Below are 18,460 nucleotides of genomic sequence, written 5' to 3'. Positions count from 1 at the left end.
TAGGGAGGTGCTAATCTAGCCTTTGCCTGAGGCTATCCGGCAAATGCCTCTGTGCAGGGCTTGGGCGGGGCGGGTCGCACAGGATCAACAGGGTGGGCCGGAGAGAGCAGTTATGGTGGCTCTCAGTCCTGTCCCCAGGGGCTCTGCCTCTCTGAGTCCCAGCACCCGCTGCAAACCTCGGAGAGAAAGCTGCACTCGCTCTGACCGAAGCCAGACAGTCCCGCTTCTCCCGTTTGAGTCTGGGTCCCTAAAGACTCACCTGTATCTGGAGGTCAGAGTCTGCGACTCCCTCCCGATTGAAAACGCCAACCGCGCCCTCCGCCGCCAGCCCGCTCGCGCACTCCGCACCTCAGAATTTGACTTCAGCACTGCGCCTCCTCTGAGTGTCCGTACGCGTTTCTCTTTCCTCCTAGTTGTAGGACTTCCACTCAGCCAGCGTTCCTGTGGTTCTGGGTGATGTCCATTCCGTTTTTTAGTTTCACTTTTGAAGTAGTTGTTCAAGGCAGCAAACTCCGGCGTTAACCTATGCCGCCATCTTGGTTCTCCACAAATGGCAGTTTAACTTCTGTCTCCGTTTCCCTATTCTGCTTTTTCTGGCTTACTGGCCTGTCTCAGAAATCATGAAAGGACAACCATATAAAGTCTCTGGAAATGGTCCGGGGTGCATACAGCAAATGAGGAAATATTTATTTGAAAGGATTTACTAGCCCAGCCAACATGTCTCAGTAGTTGAGTATCAACCTATGAACAGGGGATCACGGTTCAACGCCTGGTCAGGGAACATGCCCAGGTTGGGGGCGAGATCCCTAGTGTGGGGTGTGCAGGAGGCAGCCAATCAATAATTCTCTCTCATCATTGATGTTTCTATCTCTCCCTCTCCCTTCTCTCTGAAATCAATAAAAATACATTTTTTTTTTTAAAAAAAAAAGCAAAACGGAGAGAAACATCCTTCTTTTCCATTGTGGGTACAGGGTGGTTAACATTTCCAGCACAGAGAGATGATGTGCAGGCAACAAGGCGACAATGAGATGTTGTGTCCTGGTGCTAGAGGGGTCTGGAAAAGATTACTCTGATATTTCAAAGGCATGTTATCTCAGTGCACAAAGAACACAAGACAGGGTAAGTGAGGGTAAAGACGGACCTTTGTCAGGGAAGTGACAGGCCTAGGATATGACTACTCGCTATGGCCTGCTTTCAGTGAGGAATTTTTGTGTTCAACTCATCCTATGTGGTTATGTTGGTCTCTGAGTTTGTAAGGCCAGAACTTGTTGGGTTTAATATATGTCCCCTTTTCCCTTCACTCTTTCACTAATAGGACACTAGTGTTGAAATAAATTTCTGGACCCAAGATGGAGACACCCCTGCCTGGGGTGTCCTGTCAGCAAACCAAAACTTCAATAACTTTCATGTCCCTGTAAATGCTTCAGGTGACCAGAAATGCAGTCCAGCCAGTTAAGCCCCAAATGGCTAACCAACTCAGGGCTCAATAAGTACTTTCTTGTTTCATATTCTTTATCCTATAAAAGTTTCTTGCCTTCCATCTCATGTTGCAATTCTCCAAATAGAGACTGTGTACTTAATGAAGTGTTAAAGTTTATTTATATTAGTCTTCTTTAATCATTTTTAACATTCTGTGTATAAATAGTTTTTACTTTGTCTACATTTTATTTATTGAGCTTTAAGTTGTTCAGTGGATGTCCATCTCTTTTTTATAATAGTTTCCTAGTGTTATTAGATATGAACATTTGAGTGGATGAAACATAGCTTAGACCCCTAGGACATTTTTTGTGAGGTTTTTTTTTTTAATTGTGGGACTATACATGACATAAAATTCATTATTTTAACCCTGTGTGACTGTCCAACCATCTATCTCTAGAACATGTCAAACTACAACTATGTACCCATTAAACAATAACTACCCGTTTCCCCCTCTCCTGCAGCCAGTGGTAACTACTAGTGTACATTCTTTCTCTAGGAATTTGACTACTCTAGGTCTCTCATATAAGCTAAGTCATACAATATTTGTCCTTTTGTGTCTGGCTCATTCACTTAGCATAAAATTCTTCCATGTTGTAACATATATCAGACATTTTATGTCTGAATATTGCATTGCATGCATATACTGCATTTATTTATTTATTTATTCATCAGTTGATGGACATTTGTATAAATATTTCTCTTTTCCGAATCCAGTGCGGCTAGAGAGCGGTCCGGTTCCTGAGTAGGGGCAACGGGGGGATTGAGTAAATGAAAGAGACAGACACAAATACAGTAGGGAAAGCTGGGATTGGGTGGGACCACTGTCCTCTGATGGAGAGACAGGGACCCAGAGCCGATACAGCACGTTTATTTTATACAGCAGAAACCAGGAAGTTTAACTAAAGCCCAAGACAAAGGAGATTATGTGAATTATTGTGGCTTCTTTGTAATCGTCACTTCTAGGTGAGCCCGGATAATTGTGTTTGTTCCTGGTGCTTGGCTGGATTTAGATAAGGAAACCCACCCCCTGGCGCCTGAGCTGAAGGTCAAGCTGACAACACACCTGCCTCTGGCAAGGTGAGTTTCCGGGATGTGGCTCTGCCAACGCCACTGGATTCAGCTGACAATAATTACAAGAAATGCTCATGTGCCTTCCCAGGCGCTCTCTACACATTTGAATTGTTTCCACCTTTTGGCTATTTGTGCATGTGCTGGCATGAACAAATATTGGTGTACAAATATCTGTTAACGTACTTGCTTTCAGTTATTTTGGGCATATACCCAGAAGTGGAATTGCTGGGTCATAAGGTAATGTTTAACTACCTTATGTTTAATAGTTTGAGAAACAATTCCTGTCTTCCACAGGGATACACTGTTTTGTATATGGTCATTTTTATGTTGTTATAGCATGTGAATCAACTTGCTATAAGAAATTGAGATTTGGTGAGGGCAGAGGAGCATGGAGATACTTTCACTGTTTGAGTGGTCCTTTCTCTATGCACTGGCATTTCTATTTGAGAATACACATGCTGCAAATCCAAAAAAAAAAAAAGAAATTGAGATTTGGTTACATTCAATCAATACAGAAGGCACATCTCCACCAAAATTGTACTATGCATCATAGAGTTGTCTGCCAAACACTTCTAATTACCATATTGATTAGTTACCAGTGTCCAGAGCCTTGGGGGGTAGGGGTTATGGCAGAAAGAAGCATTTTGGGGCAGTCAGAAAAGTAGCTAAAATAATTCCACATCCTGCAGCTCTATTTCAGTCTGTTTCACTTGACTTTGAGTATTGGAGAGGGTGAATAATAAAGATGGGGAGTGAGCAGGACAGATAGGTAGAGGAGCATGCTGATGTTAGATGGTAGGGTTGGGTCAGTCTGCTTTTTCTGTTACTGAACAGGGGGCCTGACCCTGACCAGGTCTGCCTAGGGCCAGCTGGTAGTGTGTGGGTTCTTGACTTTGTGCAAGAAAAGTTTCACAACATGAGTCCAGATGATCATGAGGGCACACTTATTAATGCTGGGGACAGTGAAACAATGAAACAACAGAGGGCCCAGGTGGGGCTGCCTTAGCTCACTGGGAAGTCAGAAAAAGGGAACCTTGGAGACACGTTCAAGGGGGTTAGCCTGGGACAAGCTACTGCTACCCAGTGCTCCCCTGGTTGCAAGTCTTGTGGGGTCTCTTGGAGTTTAGGAGATGCACACTATAAGGAAAGAAGAGGGGGGAGGGAAAGGGGAGGGGAAGGTGAAGAGGATGGTGCAGGTGTGCTCCCTAGAGGGAGAGAACCCCCTGGGTACTTTGTCTTGAGGCTTCTCTCTCTCTCTCTCTTTCTCTCTCTCTCTCTCTCTCTCTCTCTCTCTCTCTCTCTCTCTCTCTCTCTCTCATTTTAGGGGCATTCTCAGGGGAGGGTTTCAGCAGAATATTCATCAGTTTTCTAAATGTGCTCTTTCAGGGCTCTGGTCTCCACTGATTGGTCAGCTCCAGGGCAAGAGGCTGGTCCTGGCATCGCCCACCCAGTTTTGCTGCTTTTCTGGGCCTGGAGCTGAAACACACCTGAGGCCTAGATGTTATCTCTAGGGAGGTGACCTCATATATGTGCTGTAAATTTTTCTGCCAGTTTGTTCAGCCGTCTGACCCAGTTTTCCTATTGCAATTGTCCTGGCTCACTGGCCTGTCTCGTTTCTTAGCTATTTGGTATGAAATGAATTTCGACGAGACAGTTTTCCTTGCTCCCCCACTTGATCTCAGATGTTCTGAGCCTATTTCCGACCTGAAGCTTTTATAATGTATAAAGTATGCAGCTGACTTATAGCCTTTAAACTGAACCTGTAGGTGAACTGTAAATGTATGATGGACTTAAACATTTATGAAAGGGCGAAACACTTTGTCACTTTATTCTTTCATCAAATCAGCCGCCTCCTGGAGCCATGGGAAATCACCGTGCTCTGGTATCTGGAGAGAGGTGAATGCAGAGGCATATCTGTAATTTTTATCTCGGGAGGGCCTTTCTTCCACACAGCTCCGCGGTCCTCCCCATGGCAAAGCCTTTCGCTGTGATTCAGAAACAGAGAGTCTTCCAGGGGGCCAGCGTAGATCCCACACATTTCTGCATGCTAAGAGAAAAAAACAAAACTGCCGTCTGTGACCCCGAACGTCACTTTATGGGATTAAGATGGAAGCTGCCTGATAGTTTTTCTCACTGTCCCTGTCGAGAAGGACGGTCTAGTGGACAGAGCAACATCCCTTTTTCAAAAGCAGTGCCCTCTCGCGGTGCCCCGAGCACCAGCAAGACGTGTGCACTGCACACTAGAGAGAGACCTGGAGTCCGCGGTCGCACTTTAACGTCCCTATTCACATGACCTGTACAAGTCACTCACCCCTGTGAGTCTCGGTTTTCTCAAATATAAAATAGAAATTATGAAAGATTCTTGGAGTTGTGAGTGAAATATTATATGTGAGTGAAAAAAACTTTTGCCAACTACTAAGGATACTAAATAGATAGAAAGCATGTTGCTGCACGGTGGCTGGATAAATAACAGCTACGTGAGGGTACTGTCAAGTGTACATCAGTTTCTGATTCTTCGACACGGCTGAACAGCACCCTGGCCTGGCCTTGAGATGCAGCCCCATCTCTGCTGTGCTGTGTTTTCATCTCTATGTTGTTAGTTATGTCATCGCCCACAGGAAAGATGGTGAAAGTGAGTAGAGGGAGGGAAAGCACAGCGGGCACTGACTCCATGCACACTCACTCCATTTAACTCTCTTTTGACTTTCACTTTTACTCTGGAAGGTGGGATGTTCTGTACACCAGGCACTAGTTATATTTTAAAATTGTTAGGAACATTGTCAACTAAACTGTAAAAGTGAAATCGCTATAAGAAATTATGTTGAGTTATAATAAGTTCAAGAATAAAAAATGCTTTAGTGCACTCAAAACAGTTCTTTAGCCCTGACCGGTTTGGCTCAGTGGATAGAGCGTCGGCCTGCAGACTGAGGGGTCCCGGGTTCAATTCCGGTCAAGGGCATGTACCTTGGTTGCGGGCACATACCCAGTGGGAGATGTGCAGGAGGCAGTTGATCGATGTTTCTCTCTCATCGATGTTTCTAACTCTCTATCCCTCTCCCTTCCTCTCTGTAAAAAATCATTAAAATATATTTAAACAAACAAACAAAAAACAGTTCTTTATTACTTACTTCAACTCAAAGTTTACACCCCGTACTTCTATTCTAGTAAATGAAAAAGATGAAATAAGTACTAATATTGTCACCATGCTAAAGCTATTAAGGACATTGGAAATGTGACCTGATAAGCCAATAAATTACATGAATATTAAGAGAGTAGAAAATCTTTTTTTTTTTTAATATATTTTATTGATCTTTTACAGAGAGGAAGGGAGAGAGATAGAGAGTTAGAAACATCGATGAGAGAGAAACATCGATCAGCTGCCTCCTGCACAGCCCCAACTGGGGATGTGCCCGCAACCCAGGTACATGCCTCCGACCGGAATCGAACCTGGGACCTCTCAGTCCGCAGGCCGACGCTCTATCCACTGAGCCAAACCAGCTTCGGCAAGAGAGTAGAAAATCTTAATAACCATGTAAATTTGATATGTACTAGTAAGTCTGTTATTTGAGTCTTTTTGTTGTTGTTAATCCTTACCCGAGGATATTTTTTCCATTGATTTTGAAAGAGAGAGAGAGAAACATAGATGTGAGAGAGACACATCCATTGGTTGCCTCTCACATGCACCTGGATCAGGGTAGGGATCAAACCTGCAACCCAGGTCTGTAGCCTTGACTGGCAATTGAACCCTCAGCCCTTTGGTGCCTGGGCCAATGCTCTAACCACTGAGACACTGTCCAAGGGCTGTTATTTGAGTCTTTATTTCATTAGTTTTATCTTTGTTATCAAAATATCACATAAAATACTTATTCAATAATCACTTCAGGGCAAATGGTCACTTTATGTGTTACATTGTATTTGTGTATTTTATAAGAAAGTAATTTAGCCATATTTTTAGGATATATTTTTTATATCATAATAGTCTTTTTTTTCCGAATACTTTAAAAAAAATTTTTTATATATTTTTATTGATTTTAGAGAGGAAAGGAGAGGAAGAGATAGAAACATCAGTGTTGAGAGAGAATCATTGATTGCTGCCTCCTGCACACCCTGCACCGGGGATCGAGCCCAAAAGCCAATCATGTGCCCTGACTGGGAATCAAACCCATAACCTCTTGGTTCATGGGTTGATGTTCAACCATTGAGCCACACCTGTCAGGCTATAATAGTCCTTATTTTTTTTTTTTTTTGTAATGTCATCTCTATCTGAGCAAAGTATATTCTTCTTCAACATTAATTGCTTATCTATTAGAAATTTTCAAATTAGTGATATACATTTCTTTCTAGGAATCCTAACTTGAAATCTCCTCTTGTAGTCTGATTATTACAATATATTCTATTCTCCTTTAAAGAAACAACTTACCTTTTCACAAGTGAATGGTCAGTCTGAATTTGGAAAATGTTTTGAAACTACTGACTGAATAGGAGCATGGAATGGGTAACAAGTCTTATCTGTAAATCTAGCCAAACTGTTCCCATAGCTCTCAACCTAAATATGCAGCACAACTTTAAAAATACATGCTCTGTACTGTAGCTTTAATATTAATGGGCCCTATTTCTGATGAGCTTCTTAACAACTGCAAGTGGCACTGTATGGGGAAAAGGGTAGACAGAGAGTTCTGAAATCTTTTGGTGTATTTACTTTTAGGATTGTAATTGGCTATTTGACAATATATTGATATAAACTTTTGCTTGCAAGTTTATGTGTGAGTGCATCAAACGCTTTTGTCAGAGAATAGAACAGTGTTTTCCAGGGCCTGGGAGGAGCTTAGAAATGAGGAGATACAGGTCGAAGGAGACAAACTTTCAGTAGTAAGAAGAATAAGTTCTGAGGACCCAATGTTCAGCGTGGTGACCATGGTGAATAGCATGGCATTGTGTACTGGAAAGATGCTGGGAGTAGATCTTTAGCGTTCTCACCAAAACAAGAGTTAATTATGTGAGGTGCTGGATGGATGTGTTAATTACATTATCTTGGTGATCATTACACAGTGTATATCAAATCCTCACATTGTACATTTTAAATATATACAATTATATTTGTCCATTATTTCTCAACTAGAGGCCCAGTGCATGAAATTTGTGCATTGGGAGGGTCCCTTAGCCCAGCCTGCAACCTCTTGCAGTCTGGGACCCCTCAGGGGGTATCCGCCTGCTGGCTTAGGCCCGTTCCCCCCGGGGAGCAGGCCTAAGCCGGCAGGCAGACATCCACTTGCAGTCTGGGACCCCTAACTCCTTACTGCCCACCTGCTCACTGCTCCTTAGTGCTGCCGCAGAGGTGGGAGAGGCTCCCGCCACCACTGCTGTGCTCACCAGCCGTGAGCCCGGCTTCTGGCTGAGCAGCACTCCCCCTGTGGGAGCACACTGACCACCAGGGGAAAGCTCCTGCGTTGAGCATCTGCCCCCTGGTGGTCAGGTCACATCATGCGACCGGTCATTCTGGTTGTTCTGCCGTTAACAGTCACTTAGGCTTTTATTATATAGACTAGAGGCCCAGTGCACCAAAATTTGTGCACTGGGGCAGGGGGGATGGGTCCCCTCAGCCCGGCCTGCGCCCATTTGCAGTCCAGGACCCCTTGGGGGATGTCCACCTGTTGACTTAGGCACAGTCCCCAGGGGATCAGGCCTAAGCTTGCAGTCAGACATCCTTCTGGCAGCCAGGGAGCCCTCGGGGGATGTCCGACTAAAGGCTTAGGCCCCCAAGGGATTAAGTCTAAACCGTTAGTTGGACATTCTTAGTGCTGCCATGGAGGTGGGAGAGGCTCCTGCCACCACCTCTGCGCTGGCCAGCCATGAGCCAACTTCTGGCTGAGTGGCACTCCCCATATGAAAGTGCACTGACCACCAGGGGGCAGCTCTTGCATTGAGCGTCTGCCCCCTGGTGGCCAGTGCGCATCATAGCAACCGGCCATTCTGTCATTGAGTCAATGTGTATATTAGCCTTTTATTATTATTATATAGGATGTCCCTATTTCCCCCCTTTTGCCCCCTCTTCCCAGGTCTTGCCCCCCACTTCTCTCTGGCCATCACCATACTGTTGTCTGTGTCCATGGGTTGTACATATATTTTCTTTGGCTAATCCCTTCTTTAAATTCACTTCTTTAAATTTGTATTTTCAGATAAGTGCTTATAACTGCACTATTATATATTTTCTATTATATCATTTAGAATTAAGATATTTTTTAATTGAACCCTTGTAAATTTTAGCATAATTTAACAAATTATGCTAGAAGCAATTAGGAGATTTTTCATGTAATGCAGATACATTTCAATTAATATTTTATTAATTTTTAATTTTTTAATATTTTAATTTGAAATAATCTCATACATGTAAAAAAAACTATAAAATACTACAGCATATTATATGTACCCTTCACCCAATTTCTTAGGTGTTAATAATTTAAACATAACCATTATACAACTAACAAAATTTGGAATATATTTTTCTTATAATCTCTTTAATGTTACTTAATCCATTTACTTTGTTTTTGTTAATCTTCACCCAGGGATATTTTTTCCATTGAATTTTAGAGAGAGTGAAGGGAAAGGGAGAGACACATTGATTGGTTGACTCCTACACATGCTCTGATAGGGACTGGGGATCAAGCCAGCAACTGAGGTATATGCCCTTGACTGGAATCGAACCTAGGACCCTTCAGTCCACGGGCTAATGCTCTACCCACTGAGCAAAACAGGCTGCAGCTTAATTCATTTACTTTTAATCTATATGTGTCTTTATATTTAAAGTGGGTTTTGTTTTTGATTCACCCTCATAATCTGTCTTTTAATTGGTGCATTTATGCCACTGACTTTCAGAGTGCTTACTGATAGTGTTACTGCCATATCAGGCGGCTTCTGGGGCTTCCGGGACCGGCCTGCAGCCCGGAATCGGATCTGATCACAGGCGGCAGGCAGGCGGCTTCTGGGGTCGCACACGGGGGCCTGGATGGCGGCTCGTGCTGTCGGCTTGCACTGGCGGCTCACGCTGGCAGCTCGCGCTGTCCTGCCCTGCCTGCAGTATGCAAATTAGCCCCCATCTTTGTTGAGAGTTAATTTGCATATCACACTGATTAGCCAATGGCGGCGTAGCGAAGGTACAGTCAATTACCATGTTTGTCTATTATTAGATAGGATAAAGCTGGAAAAATACAAAATAAATTTTAAAATAGCTATTGTATAATTAGTATGTCTATTCATTATATTAAACAGCATAGGGTTTTTTATTATAAATATTTATAGAAAAATACCTTCAGATTCACATTCCTGAATTTCATGCTTTCTTTCCAAGGCATAACGTAACGTCTTGGGATGAGCCCTTGTTTTAATGAAAACCGAGGCAAATGAATATCACTACACCTGAAGATTGGGAAGGGGAGGAGAAAAGATATCTTGTGAGTTAAATACAATCATTTTGGCATCACTCTGGGGAATGGAGGCAGTTGTGCCTGGTCCATGATGCTTGGACGAAGGCAGCTGCAGGACAGAGAGCTGTGCCATTTTTTGAGGCTCACCTGATAGATAACCAGCCCATTAAATCCCTAAGTATCACCAAGATCAAGAGTCAGGGCCAGTATCTGTACATCCTTCACAATTTGCTCACCATGTTCATTTTAACCTGATTTCCAGGGAGAAAACAGAGCACCATGATTCACCTCAGGCCTACCCATTGCCTGAAGGAATCTCTAGCCAGTCACAAAAAGCAGTCACTAATTCAGCTTCTGAATTTAGTACATGCTCTACACTCAGGTCAGACTTTCTTTCCCTGCACACACATTGCTTTCCTCTGGAACATAAAGCTTTCCATGTAGATGCCAGGGGGGGTACAAAACTATTGTCCTCATTTGTATAGTTCCCAGATTGAAGAAACAAGCAAACAAACAACCTAAACTCCCAAACCCTTAAGTACTTACTTTTTAGCAGCAGACTTATCTGAATTCTCATCAGAGCAGTTGTTGGCCAGTTTAGGTAATACTGTACAAGTGTCTTTTCCTAAAGCCATCACTGCTGGTAGTGATGGGAATTCTCATCTAGCACCTCACCACACCATTACTCTAACTATGATGACATCACAGCCTCAGATGTAACAATGTTCTGCTAACTTCATGGCAACCCATTATCAGTGGATTAAAAGTGCCGATCTGGTGGTCATTACCAAGGCTTTTAGAATGCAGTTTCTCACTTGCCGTGGACATGACCACAAAACATTCCCCCAGTAGGTTTTTTTCTGCTGTGTTGGTAGCATAGCATTCAGCCTACTTGGGAACATTTTACTAACCTAGATTTACATTGCTAGGTCACAGTCCACTATAGATATGACACAAGCTATGGGAGATTTCTGTAATAGTCGATTTGATGACGGCCATTTTAGATGTCTGGGGCTTGATGTCCTTTGTATAGCCAAGTCCTTCTCAGTTACCATACAGTTTGTGATCATGATAATCTCTATTCCTATTATATTGGACTGACTGAAATGACATCAGGATTGAGCAAAAAAGGAAATAAGATGATTAAGACTCAAACTCAGGAGGAACTAAGGCAGTGGAAGAACTCAGAACATGTGAAATTCCTTAAATAAAAGTTTATTAACTTTTTTAAAAAAAAGTGCAGATCTGGGAGCCATTTTCAGTGGGTTGTGGTTTTGTTTTTTTTTAACCCTCCCATTTTTTTTTCTTAGAGAAAAAAAATTTTATTCTAAAAATAGATCTTGGTAACAATGAAATGGCAAAAACTGGTCATTACAATAAAAAGGAAAAAAGTAAGATGAATTTGCTTTAAATTTGTTTTTCTGAAAAATACAAAATTATCACTGTAATATACTGCCAACTCTCATTTATCTATATTTGAATTATTCATTTTATGGATTATCCAAGGAAATTTTAAAATCATTGATTGGATTCTGCCTAATATTTAATCTTCACCAGAGGATATGTTTTATTTAATTGACTTGAGAGAGAGAGAAAAGGGGAGGGATCGAGAGAGAAAAACATCAATCAATTGCCTCCTATACTCGCCCTCCTGGGAATCAAACCTTTGACCCTTCAGTGCACAGAATGATACCCCAACCAACTGAGCCACACCAGCCAGGGCTGCCTAATATTTAGATGTACATCTGGACTGCTTTTATCTCCAAGTAAATACATTCTCAAGGAATGCAAACAAAATTGAACATATGCTTAAGTAAACATAATTAGGAAGATAAATGTATGCTTAGGAAATGCCCTCCAAAGCAAAATATTGATTGGAATCACTGTTTCCCTCAATTTTTGCACATAACCCCAAATGCCTTACTATGTTACAGTCAATGAAGCTGGAAACTAATAAATTATATGACTTATAGGATTCAGAGAAAAGATAACTGAATTATTTCAAACCCAAAGCACAGGAAACTTTAAAGGCATATAATGCCATTTAGTACTTAAAAAGTGGTTTTATATCTTTAAAGGACTAAAGAAACAAGTTCTCAAGAAAATTTCAGGCCCATTTACAAAGTTCTGACTGATTTGAAGTGCTAAAATGTCAAGAAAACAACAAATTTATACATTACTATAAAATGTATTTTAAGTATATTTTGCAGAGCTATGAAAGCAGTAGTTAGGGCTAAGTTAGTAACATACAACTTACCAGTTAGGGCTAAGTTAGTAACATACAACTTACCTATCAGTCTACATCTTTTTTCAAACTAATATAAACACACACGTTTCATAATATTTCCTTTACACTGCGTGTCACATACATCCTGTTATGTCCATATTTTGGATAAATTTTCATCATCCATATTCATCACATCAATTGGCCATAATGCACAGTGAGTAGAAGTGATTTTTTTTTAATATATTTTTTATTGATTAAGATATTACATATGTGTCCTTGTCCCCACGTTACCCTCTACCCCCCACCCCCCCCCACCCCCGCTCATGCCCTCACCCCCTCGTTGTCCATGTCCATTGGTTAGGCCTATATGCTTGCATGTAAGTCCTTTGGTTGATCTTTCCCCCTTACCCCCACCCTCCCCTACCTTCCCTCCAAGTCCCGACAGTCCAATCAATGCCTCTCCGTCTCTGGATCAGTCCTTGTTCATCAGCTTATGTTGTTCATTATATTCCACAAATGAGTGAGATCCTGTGGTATTTATTCGCTCTCAAGTTCCATCCATGCTGTGGCAAATGGTAAGAGTTCCTTTTTCTTCTTCCTCTTCTTAAAGAATACCTTTCAGCATTTCATATAATGCTGGTTTGGTGGTGATGAACTCCTTTAGCTTTTTCTTATCCGTGAAGCTCTTTATCTGACCTTCTATTCTGAATGATAGCTTTGCTGGATAAAGTAATCTTGGTTGCAGGTTCTTGCTATTCATCACTTTGAATATTTCTTGCCAGTCTCTTCTGGCCTGCATGGTTTCTGTTGAGAAATCAGCTGACAGTCGTATGGGTGCTCCCTTGTAGGTAACTGACTGTCTTTCTCTTGCTGCTTTTAAGATTCTCTCTTTATCTTTTGCTCTTGGCATTTTAATTATGATGTGTCTTGGTGTGGTCCTCCTTGGATTCCTTTTGTTTGGGGTTCTCTGCGCTTCCTGGACTTGTAAGTCCATTTCTTTCACCAGGTAGGGGAAGTTTTCTGTCATTATTTCTTCAAAAAGGTTTTCAATATCTTGCCCTCTCTCTCCTTCTGGTACCCCTATAATTCTGATGTTGGTACGCTTGAAGTTGTCCCAGAGGTTCCTTACACTATCTTCATATTTTTGGAATCTCTTTTCTTTTTTCTTTTTCGGTTGGGTATTTTTTGTTTCTTTGTATTTCAAATCTTTGACTTGATTCTTGGGATCCTCTTTTCTGCTGCTGGATCTCTGTAAATTATTCTTTATTTCAGTCAGTGTATGCTTAATTTCTAGTTGGTCCTTTTTCATGTCCTCCATGGTCTCCCTATACTTATTGAGGGATTCATTAAATTTATCGGCGGTTTCCATAAAATTCTTGAAAAACCTTATAACCGTGGCCTTAAACTCTATATCCAATCGTTTGCTTTCCTCCATTTCTGCCATTTGTGACCTGTTTCTTTGTCTCCGCATTTTGGCAGCTTCCCTGTGTTGATAGAGTGGCCCTGTGCGCCAGGTGTCCTGTAGGGCCCAGTAGCTCAGCCTCCCCAGTTACCTGGGGTGGACACTCTTGGTGCACTCTTGGTGCCTTGGTTGTTGTAGAATCACTGGGAGGAATTGACCTCCAGGCCAATTGGCTGTGAGAATCAGCTGTGTCTAAAGTGGGAGAACTTCTGTGCTGAAGACACCCTTCTGGGGCAAGACTTGCTTCAGTGGGGCTTTGGTGCTCACTGAGTCTGCTCCCTGAGTGCGTCCCTTATGGATCTGAGGAGTTGCAGTCTGGATGGACCCCCTCTGACCACTGGGTACAGTGGCTCCTGGATCTAAGGAGGTGCTAATTCAGCCTCTGCCTGAGGCCACACAGCAGGAGCCACGAAGAGGCTCAGCTGTGAAGCAATGCAAGCCGCTGCGGGGCCTTGGGCCTTCTCTTGGAAGTTCCAGGTCTGCCTGGTTCGGCTGCAGTTAGGTACATTCACATGCAAAAGCCTCTGCGGCAGCCTGGGTGGGGCGGGGTCTCAGGGAGTCAGAGGGCGGAGAAAGCGGCCATGGCCGATTCTCCGCCCGGAGTCGCGCGTCTCAGTGTTCCGGTAACGGCTGCAAGCACCTCTGAGGGAAAGCCGCCCTCAAGTTCGCTCGCTGCCGGACAGACCAGCTTCTCCCCGTGTGAGACCTGGGTCCCCAGAGACTTCCCGGAACCGGAGTTCAGAGCCGTCGGGAGTTTGTGATTCAAAAAGACAGCCGCGTCCTCAGGCGCCACCCCCTTTCCTCACGCGCGCGCCGCCGTACCTCTGCACTTCACCTCCGCAGCGCCTCTGGCTCTCAGCGTGCTTTTCTTTCCTTCTAGTTGTAGAATTTACACTCAGCCAGCCTTCCTGTTGTTCTGGATGATGTTTGCTCAGTCCTTTGGGGTAATTTTCAATTGTTGTGTGAGGCAATAATTTCCCGGTGTTTACCTATGCCGCCATCTTAGTTGCTCCAGAAGTGATCTTGATATAAAAATTCTTGATATATGATATTCTCTGTAAACCAAAAGCTGATCACGATTACATTTAATTACATTTAATTCCTATAAAATGTAGCTGCATGCTCATTAGAACATCTTTAAAATAATTTTTTAAATTGATTTCAGAAAGGAAGGGGGAGAGAGAGAGAGAGAGAGAGAGAGAAAGAAACATCAGTGATGAGAGAGAATCATTGATCAGCTGCCTCCTGTACGTCCCTTACTAGAGATGGAACCCGCAACCCAGGCATATGCCCTAACTGGGAACCGAACTGTGACCTCGTGGTTCACAGGTCCATGCTCAACCACTGAGCCACAGCAGTCAGGCTTCATTAGAACATCTTAGCTCATGGTTAGACTATTAGATATCGGTGTGATTTACTTTGGCTAATCTAAGATAAAAATGCTATCTTAGTATTGAGTCTGACTAAATACCATTTTTGTCAAAACTTAAGTTTTGAGTGCTAGAATATAAACTGGAAAACTGAAAACACTCCAAAATATGATGGCTAATATTGGTGTCCCTACAACTGTGCTTTTTCTCTCCATTAACACAGTGTTGTGAAACTGCCTCATCTTCAGCAAAGAATGAAGGGGAGTGGTCTGAAGAATACCCAATAAGGAAGCAGGATGTTTCCTGTGTTAAAAATTCCCATCTAAACCGAAACCGGTTTGGCTCAGTGGATAGAGCCTGCGGACTGAAGGGTCCCGGGTTCGATTCCGGTCAAGGGCATGTACCTGGGTTGCGGGCACATCCTCAGTGGGAGATGTGCAGGAGGCAGCTGATCGATGTTTCTCTCTCATCGATGTTTCTGACTCTATCTCTCTCCCTTCCTTTCTGTAAAAAATCAATAAAATATATTAAATAAATAAATAAATAAATAAATAAATAAATAAATAAATAAATAAATAAAAATAAAAATTCCCATCTAAAAACTTTATAAGAGCCCTGGCCGATTTGCTCAGTAGTTAGAGCATCAGCCTGCACACTAAAGGTTCGAGGGTTCGATTCCTGGTCAAGGGCACACACCTCGGTTGCAGCCTCCAGCCCCAGCCCAGTAAGGATGCCTGTGGGGGGCAACCAATTGATGTGCTTCTCTCACATCAATGTTTTTCTTTTTCTCTCCCTCTCTGTCTCCCCCTTCACCTCCCTTCTACTCTATCTAAAAGCAATGAAAAAAATATCCTTGAGTGAAGATTAAAAAAAAAACCAATAAGAGCCCTGGCTGGTGTGGCTCAGTTGGTTGCGCATCGTCTCATGCGCAAAGTGGTCACCAGTTTGATTCCCTGTGGAGGCGAATGCCCTGGTTTCGGGCTCCAGGTGGGGGGCATGCAGGAGGGAGCCAATCCATGTTTCTCTCTGCCATCGATGTTTCTCCCTCCCTCTCCCTTCCTCTCTATCAATAAAAATGTCTTTTAAAAAAACTTCGTAAGAATTTATACCGAAGTACATTGGTGTTCCAGTATAAAAATGCTGTCTCCCTAATCTTTGAGTAAATCTACAGTGCAGGAAAAGGCAGTATTTCCATCTGTAGGTTCGTAGCTCCAGGGGAGCTCCACAATCCTTTGGTTGAGAAGCAGATCATTAGCATTTAGTTCTGACTACATAGAGTTCTAGATGTTGTTTTAGAAATTATATAAGGGGCTTTTTAAAAAAGTTAGGGGTGGCCCTGGCTGGTTTTGCTCAGTGGATAGCACATCAGCCTGCGGACTGAAGGGTTCCAGGTTCGATTCTGGTCAAGGGCACATGCCTGGGTTGTGGGCTCAGTCCCAGTGGGGGGCATTCTCATCATTGGTTGTTTCTATCTCTCCTTCTTCCTTTCTCTCTGAAATCAATAAAGATATATTTTAAAAAGAAAAGTTAGGGGTGGTGTTTTTTTTTTTTTTCTAGTCTTCATTTTCAAACGTTTTATTGTAGTAAAATATATATAATATAAAATTTTCTATTTTAACTATTTTTAGTTGTACAGTTTTGGGGCATTTGGTATATTTCACATTGTTCTGCAACTATCACTACCATCTGTCTTCAGAATCCTGTTTTCTGTTTTCTTTTGTTAAATCTATGTTTCCCCATTTTTAAAATTTAATTTATTGGAGTGACATTGGTTCACAAAACCAAACAGGTTTAAGTGTGTAACTTAATAACATCTGCACACTGCATCCCACAACCATCGCCCCATGAGTTAGGTGTGTTTACATGATATTAAACATTTCTAGATATTGAAAGTAGCTCTATAGCTCTTAAAAATATTCAATAAAGCCCGGCTAGTGTGGCTCAGTGGTTGAGAATTGACCTATGAACCAGGAGGTCATGGTTTGATTCCTGGTCAGGGCACATGCCCAGGTTTCAGCCTTGTGCCCCAGTACGGGGCGTGCAGGAGGCAGCCAATCATAGATTTTCGTCATTGATGTTTCTATCTCTCTCTCCCTATCCCTCCTCTGAAATCAATAAAAATACAGATATTCACTAAAAGTAGCTGAATATAAAATAAAGCAATTTCCATTGGTGATGATTGTCTCACAGTAGCAAATAATCTTATTTAATACTAACAACTACGTCTTTAAAAATCCAGTTAAACATTGCAATTTGCTGAAATTACAGAGGAAAAAATATAATTATATCAGCTACTATTGAAAGCTCAAAAGAAGTTATTAATAAAAATGCAGGCTGTACAATGGTTTACAGTGCTAAGCCCTGTATTGTTACTGCTTTTATTTGATCTCTGTGTGTGTGTGTGGGGGGGGGGGGTGCATTTTGCTTCTAAACTAATTACTAAGCTTTAAAACATAAAATATTGATGCTTTCTGAAGAGACACTTTAAGCTAAAATTACACTTAAGACTTGGTTGAGCCATGACATTTCTACTGTGTGGCATTAGTAATGAGGACATTTCCAGCCCTGAGTGGCACTAAGTTCTTCGTGAGAGCAGTAAAGACAATCAACATTCTGAGTGCTGTGACAAGCTCCTTATTTGAAGGCCCAGATAGCATCGTGCCCTTCCCTGATGATGTCTTCCAGTTACTGGCTCTATGTGACCAATGCCACCAGAAAATGGGACAGGACTTGTCTTACTATGTATTTTCTAAAAGCAAATATAATCATTGCATTGACTGTGTGCTCCAAATGTTCATTAGGAATCCAAACCAAACCAAACACTTTTTACTTTTAGTAATCATGAGGAGTCTTTCCATATTTATATAATATACTAGAGGCCCGGTGCACGAAATTTGTGCACGGAGGGGAGGACCCTCAGCCTGGACTGCACCCTCTCCAATCTGGGACCCCTCGGACATCCCTCTTGAAATCTGGGACTGCTGGCTCCTAACTGCTCTCCCCTGTGGGCCTGATCGTCCCTAACTGCTTTCCCCTGCCAGCCTGATCATCCCTAACTGCTCTCCCCTGCCAACCTGATTGCTCCTAACTGCTCTCTCCTGCTGGCCTGATCGTCCCTAACTGCTCTCCCCTGCTGGCCTGATCATCCCTAACTGCTCTCCCCTGCTGGCCTGATCACCCCTAACCGCTCTGTCTGCCTGCCTGATTGCCCCTAACCACCTCTGCCTCATCCCCCACCACCGTGGCTTTGTCCGGAAGGACATCCGAAAGATGTCCAGTCTATCTGGTCTAATTAGCATATTACCCTTTTATTAGTATAGATTGTACATTATATGTATGGCCTGCTTACACTATTTTATTTTTAAATGTATTTTTATTGATTTCAGAGAGGAAGAGAAAGGAGAGATAGAAACATCAATGGTGAGAGAGA

General features: G+C 42.5%; 1 protein-coding gene and 1 non-coding gene across 2 annotated transcripts; one reads left to right on the top strand and one right to left on the bottom strand.

Annotated features, from left to right (window-relative positions):
* Window positions 1-4,387: 4,387 nt before the first annotated feature.
* Window positions 4,388-10,606, bottom strand: TEX43 (testis expressed 43). Its single transcript, XM_036309569.1, has 3 exons — window positions 10,518-10,606; window positions 9,855-9,963; window positions 4,388-4,597 (listed from the first exon to the last, which is right to left on the bottom strand). Exons 1-3 carry the CDS (start codon window positions 10,604-10,606, stop codon window positions 4,388-4,390), a joined length of 408 nt encoding a protein of 135 aa, XP_036165462.1.
* Window positions 10,607-10,749: 143 nt separating this feature from the next.
* On the top strand, window positions 10,750-10,875 carry LOC118657202. Its single transcript, XR_004967926.1, has one exon. It is a non-coding gene; the product is annotated as a small nucleolar RNA SNORA32 (small nucleolar RNA).
* Window positions 10,876-18,460: the final 7,585 nt, after the last annotated feature.

Source organism: Myotis myotis, unplaced genomic scaffold (assembly GCF_014108235.1).
Source record: "Myotis myotis isolate mMyoMyo1 unplaced genomic scaffold, mMyoMyo1.p scaffold_m19_p_5, whole genome shotgun sequence".
Taxonomy (NCBI): domain Eukaryota; kingdom Metazoa; phylum Chordata; class Mammalia; order Chiroptera; family Vespertilionidae; genus Myotis; species Myotis myotis.
Note: the sequence above shows the minus strand (reverse complement) of the source record. Positions and strands in the feature narration are given on the sequence as shown.